Source organism: Aegilops tauschii, chromosome 6 (assembly GCF_002575655.3).
Source record: "Aegilops tauschii subsp. strangulata cultivar AL8/78 chromosome 6, Aet v6.0, whole genome shotgun sequence".
NCBI lineage: Eukaryota > Viridiplantae > Streptophyta > Magnoliopsida > Poales > Poaceae > Aegilops > Aegilops tauschii.
In genome coordinates this window covers 318,431,393-318,457,157 of record NC_053040.3, presented here as the reverse complement: position 1 = coordinate 318,457,157, position 25,765 = coordinate 318,431,393, and the positions used below count along the sequence as shown (strand labels likewise).

At 48.3% G+C, this 25,765-nt stretch overlaps 1 protein-coding gene across 4 annotated transcripts; it reads left to right on the top strand.

The window, feature by feature from the left end:
* The first annotated feature begins 419 nt into the window (after positions 1-419).
* LOC109770473 (CLIP-associated protein) lies at positions 420-24,119 on the top strand. Of its 4 annotated transcripts, none has more exons than XR_012187841.1 (21): positions 420-1,116; positions 4,312-4,467; positions 4,576-4,638; positions 5,232-5,300; positions 5,471-5,633; positions 6,592-6,753; positions 9,212-9,309; positions 11,552-11,626; positions 11,705-11,773; positions 11,847-11,932; positions 12,011-12,128; positions 12,251-12,349; positions 18,814-19,168; positions 19,315-21,073; positions 21,203-21,301; positions 21,988-22,030; positions 22,102-22,176; positions 22,248-22,316; positions 22,429-22,497; positions 22,988-23,089; positions 23,734-24,119. XR_012187841.1 is itself a non-coding variant. In XM_020329176.4 (21 exons), the coding sequence occupies exons 1-21, from the start codon at positions 781-783 to the stop codon at positions 23,890-23,892; spliced, it is 4,281 nt and encodes a 1,426-aa protein (XP_020184765.1). In that variant the 5' UTR covers positions 450-780; the 3' UTR covers positions 23,893-24,119. The 4 variants fall into 4 exon arrangements, 1 of the variants encoding a protein (XP_020184765.1); XR_012187840.1 differs by having other exon boundaries at positions 21,926-22,030; XR_012187839.1 differs by having other exon boundaries at positions 437-1,116; positions 19,320-21,073.
* Positions 24,120-25,765: the final 1,646 nt, after the last annotated feature.

Genomic DNA, 25,765 nt, shown 5'->3' with positions numbered 1-25,765 from the left:
CCATGTATTTCCAAACGGCGACTGTACTATATAGAGTAGAACGGAAAAGCTGCCGCTAACCTGACGCAGCCACACCACTCTGATCCAAAGCATGGCATTCGTCCTATCAGACAAACTGTCAAGGTATAATTAGGTGGCGTATCAGTGCCACTTTATCACGCCCCGTTCGTATGGCTGCAAGTGGAAAGGATTGGACCGAATCGGGGCGTACACGCTCGTACTAGGAGGGGTATCCATTTATCCCTTCACTGCACTTTTGTTACGTACTACACGAGGAGAGGACCCCCAATCATAAACCATAATGTCAATCATAATGTGCACTTGCACCTACTATCATGACAACTCAACAAATCTTCCTTCCCTCTCCCTCTCCCTCTCCCTCCATTGCGCGGCCCATCTTTATCCCCTCTCCCTCTTCCCAAAACAATGCATATTGTTCTCCACGAGTACTACAAGCGTACTAGCGGTACCGCTTGGTCCTCAAAATGCAGAATATACGTGGTACCAAAACTCGCGATACACCCCTACGAGGGCGGTGACGAAGTAGTATCACACACCATCAGGGACCTATTTGCAAACGAAACTACCCAAGCAGAGCTACTCTCTGCCTCGGCGCACTCGCACACTCCTTTCCCTCCTGCCTCCCTTTCCCAGATCCGACCAACTCCCCTCCCCACCGTCGGCCTGCCCTCCCTGCCATTCCCCGAACTCGCCGGGAACCCCAACCCAACCGCTGCCAGTCGTCGGCGGAGGAGGAGGCAAGCGTCGGCGCTGGCGGAAATGGAGGCGGCGCTGGAGGCGGCGCGCTCCAAGGACACCAAGGAGCGTCTGGCCGGGGTGGAGCGGCTGCACGAGGCCCTGGAGGCCGCGGCGCGGCGCGGGCTCACCGCGGCCGAGGTCACGGCGCTCGTCGACACCTGCATGGATCTCACCAGGGACGCCAACTTCCGGGTCGCGCAGGGCGGCCTGCACGCGCTCTCCGCCGCCGCCGTGCTCGCCGGCGACCACTTCAAGATCCACCTCAATGCCCTCGTGCCCGCCGCCGTCGAGCGCCTCGGCGACGGCAAGCAGCCCGTCCGTGACGCCTCCCGCCAGCTCCTCGTCACGCTCATGGAGGTCAGCCCACAGCCTCTCCATTGTTGCCTTTTGCAATCGATATGGTCTGTGCTCCTCCGAGTTGGGTTCCGGGGGAATGTGGGTTCTATTCCATGCTTCCTGGGTAGTAGTTGCAATGGAATATAGTTCGAGCAGAAGATCTCATGTTCCAGCATATCAATGTGGGTGTTATGACATAGGGTTATGTTTCTAGACTCCAATGGAATACTACCAAATTTTAGTTAGGATGAAGCGGACTTTACATTCATAAGGCGAGCTGCCTTCCGGATTACTACAATGTTGGTCTGCCCCCATGCTGCCGTCTGCTTTCCTACCCTTGCAACACATCACCATTAGGTTTCTACTACTACAGGGACCAGGCGTCTCTGCTCCTATCTCAAAAACAACATTTCAGCGGAATTCCAATGATAACCAAGTGAATTAGATTATAATTGCTCTTTTCTAGTTAAATGAACACACTTGGCTGAGTGCTGGAATATTTTGACTAAATGAAGGCACCAGTTTGGACTTGCCGATGGCTCTCTTTATTCAATTAATGCTTACTTTACACCACTGGATAGAGATGGAAGTTTGGAGTATAGTATCTGTATCTAGACCTGAGCTCTTAGTGTATTTTGCTTTCAGTGGAAAAAATATCTGCAATTTTTTGTCTTTTAGGTGCTTTACGGTCTTTGTTTCCGGTGCTAATATGGAGTTTAGCCAAGCAGAAGTATCAAATTAAACTACCAATTCCCTTTTTCTTGTGTATGTGGCTGCTTCTTTTGGCGCAGTTATGCATGTGAGGTTGCAGATTGCACTTACATGATTTTGTATTTGGATTTAAATACACATTTTGAGCATCAGCTGTTGCCCACAGCTCACTTTCGTCCTTAAACTACGGAAGTGACCAAATTGGTCCCTGAACTATGTGATGTCGCTCTTTTTGTAGTCTTGCCTATGTGAAAGTACATACCGAAAAAGGCTTTCGCCCCGCTTTATATATAAAGCAACGATCATCAACAACCCGGTACAAATGCATGCCACCACAACACACGCACACCCCCAAGGCAGGATACATAGGCGCTGAGCGTAGCAACACCACCCCAAGCACTACAAGAGCAACCGGGGTCCTCAACCGTGAACACGCCACCGCGAAGAAATGAAGCCGCATACGACGAACCGTGGGCTCCAAGGCGGCGCCTTCAGAAAGGGAACGACACCGGAGCGCCGCCACCGCCCGACCCGAGGGTCAGAGTTTCCCCTGGAGCAACATGACGGGCAATGAGGCCGTGATGACGCCTACAAGAAGGGAACGAGCTTCGCCGCCGCCGGTCCGTACGAAGATAGAACAGGTTTTCACCCCGGCCAACACTCACTGCCACCGAACGCCACACCCCTGCTACCATGCCGCCCACATGGCCATGGTCACCAGGCAGCACCAAGCCACGGGCTCTGTGCATGAGCACCGTGCTACCACCACCGGGGCCGCCGCCCCGGCATCCAAGACCTTGACACCACCTCACCTGAGACCCGCCGCTACCCCAACCAAAGAGACGAGTGGAAAGGTCCCGCCTTTCGCACCCCTGGGCGGCCCCAAGCGCCGAGACCCAAAAGGTCAGCCAAAATTGGCCTCCATCGACCCGTCCTGTTGCACCGGGTGCGAGACGAGCTCGGTTCTGCTGCCGGGCGCGAGATGAGCTCGGTCCTGCAGCATCGGGCGCTAGACGAGTAATGTATCGCAGCTGGGAGAGGGCCAGCCCCTCGACGAAGGTAGTGCCCGGACGACGAGGAGAGGAATTGAAGGCCGACACAGGCCGCTCACCGACGGGCCGACGCCGGAGAAGTCCAGCCGACGCCGTGACATGAACCAGTCCACTACCATGAGCCACCACCACGCCGTGACAGCCCACATCCACGCCAGGACCCTGAGGGGCAGCCCCGCTGCCCTGCAGCAGCTGCGGAGCGCCACCGAAGTTGCAGCCCGCCCCCCAACCATAGATGCCCAGCACCCCGCCACCCCGAAAGGAGCGGCCTGGCCGCCAGCCGCCCCGCTGTCGCCTTAGCCAGGTCGCCGCCGCCACCCACGCCCACCGCCGCCACCACCCGGATCTGGGCTGGGGGAACCAGATCCGCCGTCAACGAGCCGCCGCAGGGAGGGGGATCAGCACCACCAGGCCGCCGAGGGGAGGGGGCAGGGCCCGGGGAGGACCCGATGACCCATGCCGTCGACACGGAAGGTCGCGCCCCGCGACGTACACCTCCAACGCGCGGGAGAAAGACGCCCTGCCGCCGCCTACGCCACGCGACCTTTGGCTGGCGACGCCACCAGCGGCGGCGAGCGGAGGGAGGCCAGGGCGGGGGTCGAGAAGAGGTGGCGCTAGGGTTGGCTCCCGGAGTCGCCCGCGGTAGCGACTCGGGAGCGAGAAGTTGGGGATCGGAGTCTTGTTCATGTGACAATACATGTGGATGCCGACTCAGCGTGAGGGACTGAGGGAGGCTGCAAATCCCAAAATGCCCAAGGAAAGAGGTTTTTGTTGCTGAATCTTAGCTCAATAAGTGACACATTTCTATGCGAGAAGGTCCAGGAACCATGGTAGAGCTATAACACAAGGAAAAGTGTTATAATGCAGTCCTTTTCTCAAGTTTTAGCTCAAAGGTCCACGACAAGGGTATTTTGGGTTATCGCATGCACAACATGTTCTTGGCCTTTTCCTGCCTAGTCAGTGCCCCATGTGTACTGCCACATTGGCAAGAGGACGAGAATGAACCACAATCGGTAGTTAAGGGACCGATTTGGTCACTCTGATTGTTAGGCACGAAAATGAGGTGTGTCAGTGCATGTGATAATTCAGGGATGAAATTGTGTATTCACTCTTATAATTCTGAACACTAGCTATGGGTTGATCCAGCACTTTGCAAAACTGTAGTTCTTTTGGGTACTTTAAAGTTGAAACATGATGTTTCCCATCATTACAGCAGTAAAATTCCCATTTGTGCTTTGAACAAAAACTTCTTGGTGCTGTGAGCTTCGATATATCATTATTATTCCTATGCTGCATACTCCTGTTTACATGGAAATCTGTCTTTTTGAATTGCACCGAAATCACTAATTTGTCGGTTGTCACATAAATGATCATCTATCTAGATGTGGAACTATTTTTACCCCATGGTTTTCTCGTGGGGTATAGTGAATTGATTCTGTCTCTCCAATGTCAGGTTTCTTCTCCAACAATCATTGTTGAAAGAGCTGGAAGTTATGCTTGGACTCACAAGAGCTGGAGGGTGCGAGAAGAGTTTGTGCGCACCCTTGCAACGGCTGTTGGGCTTTTTGCTTCTACAGAGCTCCTTCTACAGCGAGTGTTTCTTTCACCTGTATGTCAGGATGTTTTTTCTCCTTATTGGATACGGAATATCTTGTTTTCCCTTTAGTTTCTTGCGTAACTGGCAATGCTAACTGCTAATCTTGTTTCAACTTCACAGGTCCTGCAATTGTTGAATGATTTGAATCAAAGTGTTAGAGAGGCTGCAATCTCCTGTATTCAGGTGGTCCATCACAAGCCTGCCCATTTTGATGCTTTTCAGTTTCTTATGCAATTTTTTTTCAAACCGCGCTCCATCTTTGGCTATTGGTTAAAACTTTTCATTCTTTTTTGTTTTCTCTCATGTCTACATTATTGTTACAGTCCCATCCCCCGTATGATTCTAACTGGATTGTACAGTTCGGTGACTTGCTTCTTGTACCAAGCTAATTGACTTAAGAAACGCAAATTATTTTTTTGGATGTTCTCTTCTGGTTGCATTCCGTTTCTCTTACTCAGTCTCTTGCATTTCCCCTATTCTGCATTTTACCCATATACTTTGTTGAACTAGTTTAGGGCTTTAGGCAAGAAGGCACCATTACATACTATGGGCTACTAACGACATACCAAAGTTATTTTAGGTTTGGTACCAACTACTAATCATATTTCTGTTGAAAACAAAGCAACACTAACTTCTGTGGTCATGCGATTTACCTATATTCAAATGCAAACACTCAATTTTTCCTTCTGATCTGCCTGACTTCCCATGATGGTCTGCACATATATTTTACTGAAATACTTCACCCGTAATATTTGCATTCTACCTATTCACTACAGGAGATGTACAAAAATATGGGATCTCAGTTCCATGAAGAGCTGCAGCGCCATAATCTGCCTTCTTATATGGTAATGAACTAATGCATGTGGTCCTTTACTACTTAAGCATGGTGATCTCTCCATTGTTATCCGTTTATTTTGTCGTGATTGTTGCATCCTCCATGGTTATCCAAATTTAACGATGGCTGTGTTGACATAACATCGTGATTATCATTCCTTTGCCTCATTTGGTGTTTCAGCTAAAGGAAATAAATTCAAGATTGGATAAAATAGAACCAAAGGCTCCCCCATCTGATGGTGCTAGAACGCAATATAGGGCCATGGAAAGATCTGTTAGTGCTCATCCTAAAAGAGGCAGTCCAAGGAAAAAAAACACATCCAGGGAAAGCACATTATTTGGAGGCAAGTTCTACTTTGTCATACTGGACGATTCCATTTAATTTGATTAGTATCTATGATATGGCCAAAAGGGTTAACACAGATTTCAAGTAATTGCTTCATCTTTTATGTTCATGTAAGTGGACTTTCTCAGAGTTGTAGATGGTTGCTGAAGCACATCCTATTATTACCACGACGTTACCAATATTTAGTGTCTCCTATTTCAGTCTGTGGACCATTATTTTGGTGTTCCTTGTACTGAGAGTCTATGCTATTATTCTGTTCCTTTTATATGGTTTATATAAAGAACAACGATGTTGTTGCTATTATTAAGTGTAGTTTAATTGCATGGTCAGAAGATTTGGATTTTGGAAAGATGTATGCCTAGAACTAGAAGAGTCACTAGATCAAACTGAAATGGCCAATCTACTACTGCTGATCTGATTAGACATACGGCACTGCTTTTGTGTTCATGTATGGATAATGGTATTAAAATGCATTTAGTTGGTTCATGACTTCAAAATTCAGACGGACAGCAGTGGTAAATTCCACATGTGGATCCAGTGACATAGTTGAAGTGGACATCACATGTTCCCTTCAGAAACCATGCTTTTATATATTAGCCTTGAAATATCTGCATGTTAATTATCAGCAACTCCATTCTGGACCTTGCATCAACTAAAACGATAGTCCATTCATCAGTGTGTTCAAATGCAGTTGTCCCTTTCAGAGTATGCACTACATATGGATGCCCCCATTACAAACAACATGATCATTTATTCGCTTGGTAGATAAAGTAGACTTTCTGTTCCACTATTTTGGTAGGAAATTTTGTTACCGAAAAAATTAAGCAAACAAAGCTCAGCAGTCAAAAGTTGTTATCGCAATCTGGATGTATGCTAAGTTACTGTTCTAAAGTTCGTGGCAGAACACACATTCACCATATTGATGATATCTTGTTGGATTTCGTGCTATTTTCCAGGTGACACAGATATTACCGAAAAACCGGTGGAACCCATAAGAGTTCATTCAGAGAAAGAATTATTTAGAGAGATTGAGAAGATTGCATCTGCCCTTAATCCAGAAAAGGACTGGTCTATACGTATTGCTGCAATGCAAAGGATCGAAGCCTTGGTATATGGAGGTTGATCTTTGTCTCCCATGTCCTATTTTCATATCTAAGTTTTTGTTTTGTCATTAAATTACTTCCTTCAGAAAACGTACCTGTGCCGTTTTTGAAGTTCTCGTTATATGTCAAAGCTGAACTGAGGGGGAAATCCAGAGGAAGTTAATCTTTTTTCCTATAAACCCTAGGAAAAAAATAGACCATCCATATCCTTCAAAAGATATGCAGGATGCAGCCAACTTAGCCAGGTCTGGATGCTGGAAACCAGATTGTCCAAGAGAGACACTCTCGGGTAGCATCCACTTGTGTCATAGCAGAACTGTTGCAACTTTATAAGAGCATCTCCAGCCGTTCGTCCCCCCAGGGGCTAGAAAAAGTGCCGCTTGGGGGCGAACCGGCGATATTTTCGCCGTGGGGGCGATCGGGTTCCCAGCCGCCGCCCCCAGGGTCGCCCCCAGACGCCCTTTCTTAAACATTTTGAAAAAGATATTCGGTCAAGATTCGGCAAAACAGGACATAGATTCGGCAAACACGCCATAAATTCGGCAAACACGACATAGATTTAGGTGTTCCACAGTTTTTTACATAGAAAACATAAATTTAACTAAAAAACAAAAGGCCCGCGCCTACAGGCCGAAGAACTCGCTGAACGCGTCATAGTCGCCGCCGTCGCCGCCGCCATCGTCGTCGTCCTTCTCCTTCTTCACGCGGCCGTTCTTGCTGGACCCCTGGCCGGGGTCGCCCTGGCGGACTGGTTTGGCCGCCGGCGGCGCGTCGTCGTCGCTGTCCTCAAGCACGACGCCGCCGCCCTCGTCGCGCCCACGGCGGCGCGCGGCAATCTCCTCCAGGGCGTGGCGCTGGCGCTCCATCTCCAGCCGCGCCCAATCTTCCCGCGCCCACTTCATAGCCGCCTCGTCGTCGAGCGCGTCATCGGGCTCGCTCTTCACGGCGGCGAGCCCCGGCTCTGTCTTCGGCCTGACGAGGCGGGGAGGAGCCGAGGAGGAGGCACGGCCGCCCTCGTTGATGACGAGAGCGGCGCTGCGGGTGCGCCGGCCGAGCGGTGTTTCCACGGGCTCGGGCTTGACGCTAACGAGCGCCGGCGACCCGGAGGAGTGGGAGGAGGATCGGGAGGAGGAGGAAGACCCACCCAGCATCACCGCGGCAGCCACGCGCCGACACTCCGGGGGGCCGGGGTCGCCGGGTACTGTAGCGGCGGATCGTTGCCGCCCTCGAGGTACTTGAGGACGGCGTGGAGCGTGCGGCCGGGGGCGCCCCACCACAGGTGGCGGCCGTCGCTGTTGTTGCGCCCCCTGACCACCGGCGCGTTGTTGACGGAGGCGAGCCGCTCCACCTGCCGGCGTTCGAAAAACGCCGCCCACGCCTCGTGGTTGCCGGGGTCGTAATCCGGGAGGGCGCGGTCCTCCTCCGTCAGGGAGGCCCGCACACTCGATCTCGGCATGGAAGTATGCGGGGTGCTCGACGTCAGGCACAGGCGGGATTGGCACGCCCTCGGCGCTGAGCCTCCACTGCCCCGGCGCGCGCATGTCGGGGGGCGCCGGGTAATTCGCCTCGTGGAGGAGGTGAGCTTCCCACTCGTGAAGAGAGCGGCGGCCGAAGCCGTTGGCTGCCGCCGCGTCGCCGGGGAACCATTCACCCATCAGGGTGTGCGTGCACGCGGTGGCTAGACGGGGAGAGACGGGGAGAGAGGGCGTCGGCGGCGAGAGAAGGAGGGCTGCGGGCGGGGTGATTCCACTGGCGAGGGAGGGGGCGGCTTTTATAGCGGCCGAGGGGCGGCAACGCGTGTGTACGCGTGGCGGTAGGGGGCGCGTCGCCGCACCGCGCCGCCCGTGAGGAATCAATGGAAGGCTGACCGGCGGCAACCTTGGCATTGATTCCCTGCAGGAAACCGAGGCGATGAGGACGACGAGGCTCGGGGGTCGCTGACTCGGCGGGCCCGCCGTTCTTTCGCGTCAATAACGATTGCCCCGGCGCCCCCGGGCGGCCCCCAGCGTGCCGGGTTCAACCTGGGTCCGCCGGCGCCAGTTTCGGGCCTAACCGGCGAAAAATGGGCTCCTGGGGGCGCGACTGGGCCGTTTTTTGGGCGCCGGCGCCCAAAAAGGGGCCTGTTGGGGGCGCGGCTGGAGATGCTCTAACTTATACAAGTACTCTTTGAGTCTTCAACATATCAATATGGCATTAGTGGGCATGGTGCTTATCACTAATTGGAAAGAGGGAGGGAGGGAGGGAGCGAACTGTTAATCATGTAAGCTGTATAGAAGTCACTTGAGTGGAACATGCTAAGCCATGGAAATTAATAGATCGGACAGTAAAGCAAAACTGTTTCACATTTATTAACATTATATTTAGCTATATTTGGTTCATAGTATTGACAAGTGTAATGTTAGATATATCCTATTACCTAGTCCTCTTTTGCTAACACGATTTTGCCTATATTACTTGAAACTTTTTGTGCCAGGCGCAATTGATTATCCATCATTTTTCATGCTCTTGAAGCAGCTGGTTCATCCATTGTCCTCTCAGCTAGCCGATCGACGGTCTAGCATTGTAAAGCAGGTATTCTTTCTTGCCTTGATCTTTATTGACAATTCAATATCTGAATGCTGATATTATTGTTGCAAATTGCAACAGTAACCCCCATCTTCCCCAAACAATCAGTGTGCATGTGTGTGTGGTCATACTATCTCGACCATACGATATGCCTTGAGATCTGTGCAAGTTATCTCACCCCATGTGAGTAAATTGGGGGTGAGAGACCATGAACATATCTCAAGGCACATTGGATCAGTGATATAGTGTGAGTGCTTACTCACACAAGCGCAAAATCCACTCCAGAAAAACAATTTGGCGTAAATTGCATCGCTTGTCTAAGAACTTGAGAGGTGGGTGCAACTGGGTACAAGAACAGTACAAATCAGGTAGAGAAGATCAATGATTACGAGTCGAAAGACTAGTCGAGACTAGTTGATAGACTAGTCAAGTCACAACTCCAGTGTCGACTGCAAACCTCGTGTAGACTAATTCGCTGATTCGAGCAGCTGAGAGACTAGTCGTGCAGTTTGAGTCGAGCGACTTAATTTTTAATATTTCTTTTAGAGGCGAGTGACTCAAAATTGGAAGGGATAAGTGAGCCGCCCAGCCCGCAAGCCTCTGGGAGGGAAAATTTCATGGCTAGGTTTCAGTTTTGATCCAGAGAGAGCTGCCTTAGCTGGGATGAGGCGCTGCCAGCACCCACTGATCTGCCACCACCGGCGGTGGCAAGGAGAATCGCGACGCCCTCCGTCGGTTGCTTCTGCTCTTCCGCTGGATCCGCCCCACTGCTCTGGCGCTCTCCCTCTCCGCTGGTTCTGCTGTCCAGATCCAGTGTTTGTCCCTCTGCTGGTTCCTGGGCTGGTTCATCTACACCTGAATCCGCCTTGTGCAAGTAATTTCTCCCTTGTCCTGTAGTTCAATGCTACAGTACCATGTCGACTAGTCTCACACTAGTCTAGACTAGTCATGATTAGTCTATGAGTCTCAACCTCGGATGACTCGACAACTCGTAAACGTTGGAGAAGACTCAGGTTTAACCTCGCTGACACCTCAAGAGTGGGTGACATCTCTGTGGAGAGGGACACTGTGATGGCCCCGCTCCACTGCTCCACCATGGTGCTGCTTCTGCAGCCCCACGGTCTTTTAGTGACTGGTTGCAACCACTGTGGTAGGTCAAGGTATATACTGAAGTGGGTCTGTCGATCCAAACTGTTAAGGCATGTGGAAGGGTGACTGGATGAGCTCAGGTGAATCGAGGGGAGGCAAGTGTTTCATCAAATAGATAAGAGAAGAAAGAGAAAAAGAGCAAATCATTGCAGAGTGTGGCTGAGTCATGCTACAGTTGCACCAAATTGCATAGCAGGGTGGATTTTGCACCTCACTGGCTGTAAATGAGCGTTTGTCCAGTCCTTTTACCCACTTGCACCCATCTTTTCTAGACCTGTAATGCAATATACTCATAAAATATAGATAGTTAATAATGATAGGTCATATCAGGGATTACGAGTCGAGCCGAGTCGCCAGGGCACCGACTCATGAATTGGCCGCGTGACTAATCAAGGTTTTTGGTTGGAAGGCAAGTACTAACTCATTGACTAGTCTTGACCAACTCATAGTCCTTTGGTCATATTGAGGGTAAAGCAAAATCACTATGACACAATTAGAACTAAACTTTCGAATTTTCGTAGTCAATCAGAGCTACTATAAGTCTACAACACAAGTAAGGGTAAGTTTCATAGAGCACAAGACAGACTCACCAAGATAACCAGTTTTCTCCCTAGATTTTAACATGGTTCCATAGAGGTTTAGACTCATCTACTACACAGGGACTATAATCATTACCTTGATGCCCTCGCACAATAAGGGAAGTCTGTTCTACCTTATTATTAAGGTTCCTTCGCCTAAAACTAAAAGCTTATTATTAAGGTTATGCACAGACTGCTGCATTGGAATTTCATGCCCGTTTAGTTGTTGACATTGGGAGGGGGAGTTGCATGCATGTGCGTACAAGTCAAGTTATCTAGTCACTAGATGGAGCCTTTTACCTTTGAGAGTTTCAGTACGCCATTAGGGTCTGTATAGTAGTTCCAGTTTACACCAATTTTGGGTTACAGCTAAAAATCAGTTCAGCCTGAAGTTGTTTCATTTCGTAAGATGCAGGTGTTATGGAATTCTGTTGGAACATTTTCTGGTTAAATCTGCAGTCACAGGGCAAACTTCTTGCCTTCTTGGTGATGAAGAACTGCTGACTAGGTTTGTTTTGCAGGCATGTCATCTACTTAACGTACTATCGAAGGAACTCCTCAGCGACTTTGAAGCATGCGCTGAAATATTTATTCCGGTAATTCCTGAAGCTGTTTCAGTGTTATGCAACTCTTTTCTGGTACTAATAGGGCTAACATATTAATGAAATTATCAGGCACTTTTTAAGCTTGTTGTCATAACTGTGCTCGTGATTGCCGAATCTTCAGACAACTGTGTAAAAACTGTGAGGTTCCTGCCTTCACTTGTACTGAGCAATACTTCCTTTCATTACTTTTCTGACATGCAATATCTTGCAGATCCTGCGGAACTGCAAGGTTTCACGTATTGTTCCACTTATAGCTGACACAGCAAAAAATGACCGCAGTGCAATCCTCCGTGCCAGGTGCTTTTGCTTTTCATTGTCTCAACAGACGCGGGGTCTTAAAGATTATAACTACTTATACATTTTCTCCTACGGCAGGTGTTGTGAGTATGCACTTCTAATATTGGAATATTGGGCCGATGCTCCAGAAATACAACGCTCAGCTGATTTATATGAAGATCTAATAAAATGCTGTGTGGCAGATGCAATGAGCGAGGTAGGACTAACATCTATGTTTCCCGGCTTGATAACATTACCTCAATATTTTTATGCATTGAAACCTGAAACTTGTCTGAATTTGTGTTATTTCTTGTATGCAATGCCATACTGCAAATATAGGTTCGTGCAACTGCAAGAAGTTGCTATAGGATGTTCATAAAGACATGGCCTGAGCGTTCACGTCGGCTTTTTATGTCATTTGATCCTGCAATACAGAGGGTATGTGGATTTACTTCTCTGCATGCCTTTTCAGATCACTATATATGAATTATCAAACCTATAACAGAAAAAATGAGGTTGGACAAGCTGATTTTATATTCATCATTGTGATGTACTCATGTGTTGCACTGTTGCCAACTAAAAAAAGAGGAGAAGAAGCAATGGCTCTACATAGAAAGAGAAGGCACATAAAACTATCATCCAGCTAAGGACATTATTTAGATTGTTCTATGGATCTCATGGAAGCAGAGTTTTTTATTGGGTTGTGTAATATCTTACACTGGTTTATTTTAAGTCTGAAACTCTGAATAGATATTGAACAGTACTCCCTCCGATCCATAATAAGTGTCGTGGTTTTAGTTCAAGGGAGTAGTATATATAGCATCTGATGCCTGGTGTTTTACTTTTCAATCATAATTCTAGTATTCTACATTTGGCTATAACAGCCAAGAATTGTTTGTAAATTTGCGGAAACCAGTGCAAATGAAATATCTACCCTGATTAGCTCAAGTCCAGGAGATAAGTTAGCAGTGGTAGACTCAACTTTACAGTTTAATATTTTTCTGAAAACTCTTCTTTATATAAAAAGGCCAAACAATGCATGACATCTTGTATTTTGTGACGACTTGGAATCACGAATCGCAGGTTGTACTAATTAGAGATGGCCTGATTCGAGCCTGAGGCCGGTGGTACCCTTATCTCCCTGGAATTGTTGTGGGTTAGGGAAAGGAGAGGCGTTGTGTGCCGGTAGGGTGGAAAGCAAGGTTCAAAAGAGCGACAGGCGTAAATTCCTGGTTTTGCCTCTGCCTAGGGCACCTATCTTGCCTAAGAGCATGCCTAGGCATGCTTAAGCGCATGCCTAGCACGGTTAAGTTCTAGTGGTGAATCATTAATCTGTTGACGGGATCACTTGTTCAATTCAACAGATAAAGGCTCTACATAGAGTACTCATCCTTGACCAAGGTTTTTAAGGCGGTAAGGCGAGGTGAGGCGCCCTGGCCCCTTTTTTTTCTCGAGAAAACGCAAAAGACCTTTGCGTTTCTTTTCATTGAAAAGGGAGAAGTTCAGTTACAATCGTCCGAGGACGCGCGGGTTACATCCAGTTTAATGCACGTCCTAGGTTTGTGGCAACACAAGTCGGAGGCCAGGTGCCCCGGCTGCAGCCCAAGAGCAGGTCTCGTCCTTAATTCTATCCAATAGCGTGTTGAAGGATGGTGTTGCATTGTCGAAGACGCAACTGTTCCTGTGCTTCCAAACCATCCATGGCATGAGCAACGCGACGGATTTTAGGGCCTTGCTTAGGATCGGCGGCGTGTTATCCTTGGCATGTTTCCACCAGTCCATAAGCGAGGGTTCACGAGTGGGGGCCGGGGCTAGGATGCAGAGCCAGGCCAGTGTCTCATGCCATGCCTGGCAGGCGAAGGGGCATTCCAGCAGCAGATGGGACATAGTTTCCGGCTGTTGGTCACAAAGGAGGCAGCGGGGATGATGTTGGAGTCCATGGCGAGCCAGCCTCTCTGCAGTCCAGCACCGGTCCTGGTTGGCCAACCAGTGGAGGAATTTGACTCTCGGCGGCGCCTAGCATTTCCAAATTAGCTTCCAGGAATAGCAAGCCGTTGATCCATGGAAGGTGGCGAGGTAGCAGGACTGCGCGGAGTAGGTACCGCTCGCTGTCCATCTCCAGATCAGCCTGTCTAGGACGGCGGAGAGCTCGGTGTGCTGCATGATCTGCCAGAGCTGCAGATACTGACCAATCTCGTGGAGGCCGAGGTTGCCTTGGATGTCGTGTGCCTAGGAGTTGCCATTGAGCACATACGCCACGGTTCTCGTCGTGCATCGTCGCTTGGGGATGCAGCCGTAGAGGTTGGGCATGAGCTCGCGCACAGATTGGCCGTCGTTCCACCGGTCCTCCCAGAGCAGGGCGGTCAGTGCATTCCCGATGACCATGGACGTGGATGCCCAGAACAGCGCCCGTTCCGTGGGCGGGAACTGAAGGTTGAGCCCTTGCCACACTCGCTTCGGGTCCGTTCTGGAGAACCACAACCAGCGTAACCGTAGTGCAAGGTCGGCGCGCTGGAGGTCGCGCACGCCTAGGCCCCCAAGCTCGATGGGGCGGCAAACTTGATTCCAGTTCACGTGGCAGTGTCCTCCATTGGCAGCAGCTCGCCCAGCCCAAAGGAAACCGCATCGAATCTTCTAGAGCTCTGCCACCATCCTGCACGGCGACAACATCGACCATGGTGCGTGATCATCTTCGTGGCCGCCTGGTCGCCGTGCAGGATGGTGGCAGAGCTCTTGGCGAAGTTCACCTGTAGGCCGGAGGCCCTGCCGAACAAGGCGAGTATCTCCCTGGTCGCAGCGGCATCGTCCGCTGTGGCGTGACAGAAGACCATGACGTCGTCGGCGTATAGCGAGATCGCCGGAATGTGTCGTCGGGGGTGCAGAGGCTGTAGGATGCCCAAGCTGTGGGCACGTCGCAAAAGCCGTCCAAGCGTGTCTACGACGAGCACGAAGAGCTGCAGAGACATGGAGTCGCCCTGCCGGAGCCCTTGTCGGTGCCAGATGGGAGGTCCGGGTCGCCGTTTAGAAGGATGCGCGTGCTGGCAGAAGACAGGAGGATGGCCGTCCATTCCAAGAATCGGTTCCCGAATCCATACTGGCGCAAAACCTCGAAGAGGAATGGCCATGACAGGGAATCTAAGGCACGCGTGAGGTCGAGCTTGAGCATGACTCTCGGAGCTCCCAGTTGGTGCAGCAGCTTGAGCGACTGCTTGACGAGGACGTAGTTGTCGTGCAAGCTTCGTCTCGAGATGAATGCATTTTGGTTGCGGCTGACCAGATGATCCAGCTTGGCACCGAGGCGGATCAAAAGCACATTGGCGAAGATTTTGGCCACGAGGTGAATCAGGCAGATCGGCCGGTAGTCGCGCAGCCCATGGGCGGCGGCGTTCTTCGGGAGCAGCGTCAGCAGTGCTTGGTTCAACTTGTAGAACCCCCTTCCTCGCAAGTCATAGAGTTGCTGGAACACATCGAAGAAGTCCTGCCTGATGATGGTCCAGCATGCACAACCCGTCTAGACCCGGCGCCTTGCGCGCGGGGAGGCGCTTGACAGCCTCCCAAATCTCCTCTGCGCTGAACGGTGCATCAAGGTCGGCGAGGTCGGTCGGCTCAATGAGTTGTGACAGGTCCAGGGAGTGCCCCCGAGCGGTCGCTGTGCCAAGCAGGGCCTCATAATGAGAGAAGGCCGCCTCCGCCATGTCGGTGTGGTCTGTGAACACCCTGCCGTCCGCGGCCAGGCTAAAGATGCGGTTCTTCTGCCGACTGAACGAGCACTGCCGATGGAAGAAGCCCGTGTTGGCGTCGCCGTCTTTGAGATTAGCAATGCAAGAGCGTTGTCGAGCGATCGTGCGCTCCATGGATGCGAGCCCAATGTTAAGATATCTTGAGCTACTTGCGAAGCCAGTCTTCCGGGGGCGGGCGAGAGGTTGCACGATTCCTCGGCTTTGTCGAAGCGCGGTATGAGCTCCCGGGAGATCGCTAGCTTGGCCTTGATGTTGCCCGTAGACTGGGAGCTCCAGCTTGTAAGACTCGTCGCCGTTGCCTGGAGCCTAAGCATGAGGCGGTGGAAGGGGTCGGCGTGGTATGTGGAGCCCCAAGCTGCGGTCACCACGTCGTGGAACCCGTCCAAACGCAGTCAGTATTCCTCCAAATGGAATCGTCTGTGCGAGGTGGGCGTGGGCGAGTAGTCCAGCAGCAACGGGGCGTGGTCCGACACCACGGACGCGAGGCAATGGAGGTGGCATCCGCTGTGCGTGTCTTCCCACTCCGCGGTGCAGAGCACTCGATCGAGGTGCACCAGCGTCGGCGGTGATTGTTCGTTCGACCACGTGTAGCGTCGCCCGGTGAGGTAGATCTCCTTGAGCGCGAGGTCGTTGGTGAGACGGCGAAATTTGCCCATCATGCGTCGGTTGACGTTGCCAATGTTCTTGTCCTCGTCGTGAAGGATGAGGTTGAAATCGCCGCAAACCATCCACGGCTCAGGGCAGGCGGCTCTGATCTCGCGAAGCTCCTGCAGGAAGGCGACCTTGTCGGCATCGTCCTGAGGGCCGTACACCATCATTAGCCACCATGGCGTTCCGGTGGCTGTGGCTACCTTTGCCCTTACCACATTGGTGGTGAACATTGGGTCCGTGATAGTCACGGCCGTGCTCTTCCACGCCAGCAGGATGCCGCCCCGCGTGCCATCGGCCGGGAGGTACGTGTAGTCATCGAATTCTGAGCCAAGCGCATCGAGGACAATGGACGAGTAGATCAACTCCATTTTTGTTTCTTGCAGGCATACAATGGAGGCCCCGGTAGTGTCCAGCAGCGACCGGATGGCATGGCGGCGATCCATGGGAACGGAATCGACGGGTAGGCATATCTAGACTGGACTAGCTCTCGCATGCAGCATCGACGTGTGCCGCAGCGGTCGCGGTCGTTGCCATGCAGGCTGGGATCTCGTGATCAACCAGTGCGGCGATGGCCTTGAGGACTGTCAGGGGTAGGGGTGCCGCGAACATGCTGTCGTAGGCCTTCATCTCCGCAGCAGTGATCTTGTCAGTTCCAATGATCCTGAGAGTGCGTAGGATTTGAACGTGGGCACGTCGCTCTGCCGTGGGGGGTGCGCATGGCTGGCAGGCCGCGGTTGCAGATCGTCCTCGGCGAGGGGCAAAGTTGAGTGGCCGGTGCGGCTTCTTCCCCGGAGCTGGCAAGGCGGCGTTAAGATGTTTCGTAGCGGTGGCCAGAAACTCCCCAAGCGTCCAGGATTGGGGCATGGTGCGCCCTCGGGATCGTCGCAACTGTGATTGGCGGCGATGCGAAACGGCTCGGCGTGTGACCGCCTGGGCTTTGGGTGTTCGTGGCCTCATCATTTGGTGCAGGCGGGTCTTCAGTGGGCCTCGGTGGAGAGGGGTTGGCCACGGGCCTCTGCAGGATCACGACCGGGCCCGTTGGGCTTTGGGCAGGCCGCGCGGCAGCGGGCAGGGGCAGCTCAGGCGCATGGGCGGGAGGATTGGCGCCGAAAGGTTGCGCCTCCCTGTCCGATGCAGCGCGTGTGGGGTGGGGGTCGGTGAACTGGTCAGTGGAATCCAGCCCCACGTCTGAAACGGGTGGGGCGGTATCACCACTTTGTCCCGACCGGATCGCTGGCGCTGCAGATCCCTCCTGCTGGGAGTCTGGCGCATCGCTGGCAGGGGCCGGTTCCCGACAAGCCGAAGCGTCAGGAGAACCAGAGCTTGGCCCCACCGAATCGTCGTTGGGATCATTGCTGGGCACCAGATTCGAATTCATCAAGCGCTTCATGCAACTACTATGGCAGAAGAATAGAGTAGCATTTAGTAGGCATACAAAACCTTGAAAATGCTGGTTGCTGAGCCCACATAGCATCCATCCCTCCCATCCTCTTTCTCTTCTCCGCAACAGAAAGCTGCATGAACATGAACAAATATGTTATAACTTAATAACTTATCACTCTTATCAGTCCACAATAAGTGAAAATACTGAGAACTAAATGTGAACAAAATTGAAAAACAGGATAACAAGCATGACTAAATGACATATTACAGAACCAATGTAAATCCACAACATTGAAGATGTTGTAAATTAGTCCACAAAGGCCACATGACATAAGTCCTGAATCCCGAGTCCTAAAAATTAGAGATTAGACTCTAGTGGCATAACATAGGTCCACATAACACCAACATATCAAAAGGCTTAAGGCTGGCCAACTCTCTCATGTTTCAACCTTCATCTCCAACTCCAAGTCGCAATAGCATCATCAAACTCATCGATGGTGGTAAACATTCATGTTGTCTGTTGTCTCTGCCATCTTGGCTAGCATTGTTTGGATCTTCATCATCATTGCTCACATTATCATCACAAATCACAAAGTCTGAATCATCGTTCTCTCCATTGCGGATATTTGAGTGTTGCTCTTGGTCCTCCTTTGCTCATCTTCTTTAATCATCACTCTTGTTGGTGTAGGTCTCGTGTGATGCCTTTGGTATGGGATACAGACAGTTGACGACCCCCTTTGAGTTGTAGTAGACTAGTAGCTGTCCTAGAAAGATTGGAATTTAAATGCATCGATCTCGACTGGCCTGGGTATCAGAGGCCTAGGATATTGGTTTGTCTGGGTTAGCCCAATCCATTACCACTGGAGTCTGAGTCCTAGCTATCTGCATTTTGGGCTATGTAACCAAAGGGGATCAAGTGGCACAGCAATTTGGTTTGGCTGCTGCCTATATGCTCTCTCCAGCTCCCCCCCCCCCCCCCCCCCCCCCCGGCGATTTCTGTTATACTAATTTTCGGTGTGTTGAAACTATATGGATGTAGGTTCACATCTGGATCTTTAAGTGGTTCCAATTGTTGCTATGCAATTGCGAGTTTCTGTTTGTTTGATCTAACACTGGGCATTTTTGCAGATTATTAATGATGAAGATGGGGGCATGCACAAGCGATATCCTTCATCATTGCATGAGAAGGGTGCTCAACTTTCTCGTTCCTCATCTCATGCAAGTGGTACACATTTGACCGGATATAGCACTTCATCTATTGTTGCAATGGACAAGGGTGCAACAATTTCTTCTGAATCATCTCTCCCGTCAAGCATGCTCTTGTTGCAGTCTAAGGCAACTGGCAGACATGCGGAAAGAAGCATAGAGAGTGTGCTTAGTTCAAGCAAACAAAAGGTTTCAGCCATTGAGAGTTTATTGAAAGGCGTAGGCATCTCAGGCAGGCAAAATTTCTCAGCTGTGCGCTCAACAAGCTTGGATCTTGGTATGGTTTACGCTGCTTAATGATAATTTGTTTCATCAAGTATGGAAAGGCTCTTTTGTTGTGTAGCCAAGTCTTTACTGCTATTGCTTTCATGACTTATTTCTGTATACTTGATAAACCTTAATTTCTTTTTCTTTTCCTCCTAGTGCAGGAGTTGATCCTCCATCCTCTCGTGATCCTCATATACCGCTTGCTGCGCCTGCTTCAGACCGCCTTTCTTTGCAGGGTTCTGCATTGTTGGATTCATCCCTCCCTAGCATAAGCATCAGAAGAAATGGTGGTTCACGTTTGGTAGATGCAATGCCTCAGGTAGACACCAAGGAGCGATCGAGGTCACCATATTCGCATAATCTATCATCTGAACCCATGTCGGATTTGTCAGTGCCTTATTTGAGAAGATCTTCAGGGAGATCTCAAGATGATAGCATTACAGATGAGAGTAATGATACATGGCCAAGGCCTAACAGGCGATCGCCACAGATGCATACGGACAAACACTTCACAGATATGCCTTATAGGGATGCCAGTTACAGAAATCCACAAAACAACCATGTCCCACACTTCCAAAGGCCGCTTAGGAAGCAAGTGGCATCAAGGGTTTCTGTGGGTGTCAGACACAGTTTTGATGATGGCCATGTCCCATCTAATGACATGTCTGGATATACAGATGGCCCAGCATCACTAAATGAAGCCCTCTCTGAGGGTCTTAGTCCAAGCTCAGACTGGGTAGCAAGAGTTGCAGCTTTTAATTTTGTTCAGACATTATTGCAACTAGGACAGAAAGGCATTCAAGAAATTACTCAGAACTTTGAAAAGGTCATGAAGCTATTTTTTCGTTATTTGGATGATCCTCATCACAAAGTTGCACAGGCAGCTTTCTCCACACTTGCAGATATTATTCCAGCATGCAAGAAGCCATTTGAGAGCTATGTTGAAAGAATTTTACCATATGTCTTTTCAAGACTTATTGACCCAAAGGAGTTGGTTTCTAAGCCATGTTCATCGACCTTGGAAGTTGTTGGCCGAACATATGCTGTTGACACATTGTTACCTGCAATAGTACGTTCACTGGATGAACAAAGGTCTCCTAAGGCGAAACTGGCTGTTCTTGAGTTCGCTAATAAGTCATTCAGCAAGTACAAGGTGGACTCTGAAGGTTACAGTAATAGCGGCTTTCTTAAGCTCTGGCTTTCAAAACTAGCACCTTTAATACATGAAAAGAATGCAAAGTTGAAGGAAACGTCCATTAAAGGAATCATATCAGTTTATTCTCATTTTGATTCAACAGCAGTCCTAAACTTTATTCTAAATTTGTCGATTGAAGAACAAAACCTTGTGAGGCGCTCGCTCAAGCAATATACTCCTCGTATTGAGGTTGATCTGGTAAACTACTTGCAGAGCAAGAAAGAGCGTTCACGTCCCAAGTCTTATGAATATGAACAGATTGATTTTGGAACTTCTGAAGATGGTTATAATCTGACATCCAGGAATAGCTATCCTTTTGGACGGGTCTCTGCTAGTTCCTTTGACAATGAATCTGGGAAGAGGATGCACGCAGTTCAAGATGTCCACACTGATCATGCTAATCAATGTTTTGAGCCTTCTTCTGAAGCTGAAATTTTTACAGCAAGTCGGGAGTCAAAGAGCAATGCTCGCTCAGTTGTAGAAGCTGCACGCTCATGGGCAGATTATCCTGAAAAATCAGATGCCACCATTGATGATGAAAATTCTGTTGGCACCCCTCGCCAGGATTTTGGCCGTCATGTCTCTGATGGACATAATAATGCTGCTTTTACAACTGTTGGGAAAAATATGCAAGACATGGATCAATTTGTCGACCTTAGTTCTGTGAAGGTTGTCTCACATACAACTAACAGCCCCAGCATACCACAACTTCTTCATCAGGTACTTCTGATATATCCTTGTTTTGTATTCCTTCATCTTTGTTCACTCCAATAGTAATTCTGTATGTGTTGCTTTTACTTTTCATTGTCCTAAATAACATCATGATTATATGGCTTTGTACCTTCTTAGATAAGTAATGATGGTGAAGTTTCATCCCAAGACAAGCAGGACGCATTGCAGCAGTTGGTGCAAGCATCTGCGAACAATGATAACTCTATATGGACAAAGGTCTGTAACCTTACCATTTAAATTCCCATTTTAGTTTATTATTTGACGAAATATATTCTTGCCGCTTTCTTTTCGTTTGTTTACTTAGTTTAGATTCCTCTTCAGTCTTTCGTTGAGTGTTCAAGTTCATTCAATCTTATGACTTATTTTTCCATCTGGTGGTAAGGATTTCTGGAGTGCTGTCTGGGAAGGAGGGAAATGCATTTCCCAAAAGAGAATGCATTATGTTCCTTCTTATCTTGTCTATTTGCCCCCCCCCCCCCCCCCCTGCCTGTCTTTTCTTACATCTGAGTTAACTCAGCATTACCTTTTCATCAGATTATTAGGGTAGTACTGCTATGTTTAGAAAATACCCTCTTTCTAATACAATCCAACTACTTGATATTTGGCTCTTAATGAGATGGTTTCTGTGATGAAGAATGTTTCACTATTTCAACAACAGAGAAGAGGACATTTGGTCTCTGTCTAAACAATCATTTTTAATTGGCGTCCCTCAATTCTTTTCCCACAAAAAGTAGTCACTATCCATTCCTCTCCATCTACTATGTTACTTAGTGTCATTTCAATATTTTATCATTCAACACATAATATTTGTATTCTAATACTAGCCCCTTCTCTAAATAGTATTTCAATCAGATTTTAACAACTCTCCTTGAGGTATTGGATGACTCTGATTCTTCTGTCAGGGAGCTTTCTCTATCGCTAGTTGCTGAGATGCTCCGCAATCAGGTCTGGTACTCATAAATCATGCATTTATGTAGGTAGTATTGTTGATTAATATTTTCTATTTATTTTCTCAGAAAGATCAAATGGAAGAATCCATAGAGATTATCCTTGAAAAGCTGGTGCAGATGACCAAAGATGTTGTGGCAAAGGTATATTTTCCTTAATTTAAGAGGTTTGGTCTTGTTTCTGCTGTGCTGATATTTTCTTAATGTGGGCGCAGATTTCAAATGAAGCAAACCAGTGCTTAAATGTCGTGTTGGCAAAATATGATCCGTTTAGATGCCTTGCTGTATGTCCAGTGCTGTAATCCTATTTACTAATGATATTACTTTAGTACTATTATCTTTGTTTATAGTTTTTTTAGCTAGCAACTTACATATGTTTTTTCACTTGCACTGCAGGTTATTGTGCCATTGCTAGTTACTGATGATGAGAAGACACTTGTCATGTGTATCAACTGTTTGACAAAGGCAAGTTAGTTTCACATTATAATTGGCCAAGAGAACAATATGATTCTCTTTTTAATTTGAAGAATCATTTGGCAAGTGCACTATTCAGAAGTTCCATTAGCTGATGGAATGGTTTTGGTTATCCCGCCCATCTTGGCTTGATGACTATTGATCTGATGGCCTGTCATGGCTTGATGACTATTGATCTGATGGCTGATGGTTCTGGTTCATCTGGCAATTTCTTAGATTTTAGGTTTGTAGTCAGCACTCACCAGGACCATCCTTTCTGACTATTGATCCGATAACCCTTGTGAACACCTATTCAGATAATTATTCCATTTAAGCACCACTGCTGCATCTGTTGGCGAGGATATATTTGTACAGAAAGGATTTTCTGATAACCATGTTATTAGTTTGTAGAGTTGTTCACTCATTTTTATTCTTGTTAACTATAGCAATATATCCTGAGAAACAATGGTTGACTGTTGGTATTCTCCTGGTAAACATGCAGCTTGTTGGGCGGCTTTCACAAGAGGAATTGGTGGCTCAACTCCCTTCATTTTTACCAGCACTTTTTGATGCTTTCAGTAACCAGAGTCCAGATATTCGCAAGGTATTTGCCTGTTCTGCTGATGAACGACCTTTTTTCGCTGGCGTGCTAGTTCCTTGACTAGGGGACCTTGAAGCTTATGTGTGTTAAGGAGTATTAGTATTAGGTATAGGAGTCCTATTAGGCTATGTTTCCTTTCCTTGTACCCCTTGGGCCTTGCAATACAATCAAGTTGCATCCATAACAATGTGAAGAGCCTAAGAGAGCAGTCTAAAAAGGTGGCTTTTTGTCCCACCAGTAATACAGGCTTCTGGTAGTACCTGAAAACTAGGGATAGGGGTGTACGATTATTTTAGGCAGCATCAAAGGACCAGGGTTTTATGTGCCAGCTGTAATATCCACTTCTGTTTCTAAGAATAGATGTGGGGTGGGTGGAAGCTCTCAATCAACCTAAAGTTTAAACATGAAAAACACTCATGCTATTTGTTATTATTTCTTGCAGATATTTCAGTGCCAGGTTGTGTGGTTTTCAGCTTTAGCGCATCCTCTGTTTCAAATTTCTAGTGGGTCATTTTCATTTTACCCGTTGTTAGTGCACATTAACCATGCTTGACATTTATCTATTTTCTAGACTATTTATGGCAAAATTTACATTTAGCAAACATCATTGGTGTTCCACATCTGATATCATTTACACTTGCTTGCAGACTGTTGTATTCTGCCTGGTGGATATCTACATCATGCTAGGGAAAGCATTTGTACCGTATCTGGAGGGGCTTAGTAGCACACAGTTGCGGCTAGTAACAATCTACGCAAATCGGATATCGCAGGCAAGGTCTGGTGCACCTATCGATGCTAACCAATGAGTAGTATCATACTTGTGTACCACATAGACATTTGTTTGGATGGGCTGGAATTATGGGTTTCATTCATTTGTGCATTTGTATAGAAACAGACAGGTGGTGCTCATGTATTTAGCTCCTCGCTTTTGTGTGGTATGTGTTATTTGTCTTCTTATTTTCCTGTCATGTGTCACATTTGACCATTCACATTGTACAAAGAGAGACGGGAAAAGCTTCACGGTGCTTGTTCATCTCCCATTTTCCTGTAGGTTCTCAGAGGACAGATCTGTTGAGAGATAGTAGGTTGTGAATATTTACAGGACGGTTTAGTGCAGACGATGTTTTATTAGATGTTCAGGATCTTCCGATTGCTTTCTAGCATGTGACATGGCGTGAACGATTTTGGCACTGGATAGTGAAATTGCCTGCAATCGTGCAATTGAAGTGTGTACTGGTGGGCAAGTGATACATTTCTTTGTTCCCACTGTTTGATCGTTGGAAGAGTTGCAGATTTGTCCTCAAGTTAACAAGTTTTTTGTTTTTCTTTTGTAAAACTTGCCTAAGTCGAGATGCCTCTCTTGTAAGTTTGCCTCAAAATTGATTGTGAAGGGCAAAAGTGTGCTATAAATCAATACTGATAAGGTTGAAATGCCCGAAAGTCATCTTCTACTTGCGAGCTCATTTGAGCTTGCCATGAACAGTAAAATCACAAAAAAGCGAAAACAAAATCAAAAAATCTAAATTGTTTTTGCGATGAAGTTTAACAAATGCTTAAAGTGCTTGCAAAATTTCATCGTGAAATGACATTTGTGGAAGTCTGGTAAAAAAACCCAGCACTTCAAAATGCTTTTGAAAAATAACTCTTTTGGAGCGTTGCTTATTTTTTTTTTCCACAACTTCCACGAATGTCATTCTTTGATGAAAATTTGCAAGCAATGAAAACATTCGTCGATATTTGCCTCATAAAATTTTCAGAATTTTTGAATTTGTTTTCAATTTTTCTAGATTTTACAGTTCACCTGAGCTCAGAAACTCTGCGTCCTGAAAATGCCCCTCTTCTTCAGGAGACATGGTCGTTCCCACTTCTCAGTTTATCTCTTGAGGCATGGCAAATGCATAGCCTGAACTCGCGGCCCCACAGTCCATGTAGGAGGAGCTGCCCTAGATGGTGTTAGACAAGTTCTTTAGGGACTGAGGGTGTGGTCTTGTGCAAAAGGTTGAACATGGTGTAGTGGAAGGCAATCAAAGTTTCATTTGTCATGTGACTTCTTCCAAGACCCCGACCGTCTCGTCGCATAAACTTGCCTCGCCCTTTAAAAAACTCCCCTAGCAAAAAAACGGGTTTAGGTCTACTCCGACAGCGCTACCACCATGAGCTTGATTCCTCAAATTCGTGCTCCTTCCCACGGCGGAGGGATCGTCTAAGTCTTGTGATCTTGTCGTTTCATGTAAGCTAGGTTGCATGTGTCGAGAGAGGGTGACTTCAGCGGAAGTAAGGGAGGTGCCGAAAGGGTGGAAGACCTACTCAGTCATCTCGATCTGCATGAATATGAGGAGGATGAGTTTGTGTGAGAATCGAAATGGCTGATCAACGCGTGCAAGCAAAGTGGCTCGGCCATAGCGAAGGTGCATGTGAACAAGGGCTTTAGCCCCTCCGCTCTATAGGCAGATATGATATTGACATGGAACCTGGCAAGGGAGGTTCATTGAAGGGAAATCGATGATAACCCTTTTCACATTACAGTTCGGGTGATTGGAACACTACGATGACTATGGTCCATGGCTTTTTAACAATCAAGGTCTGATCATTGGAGAGTACAAATGGGTTCACAAACTCTATGGAGGTCGTTCTGGATAGGATCACCGTTTGGACTTGTGTTATCAACTTCCTGATTAG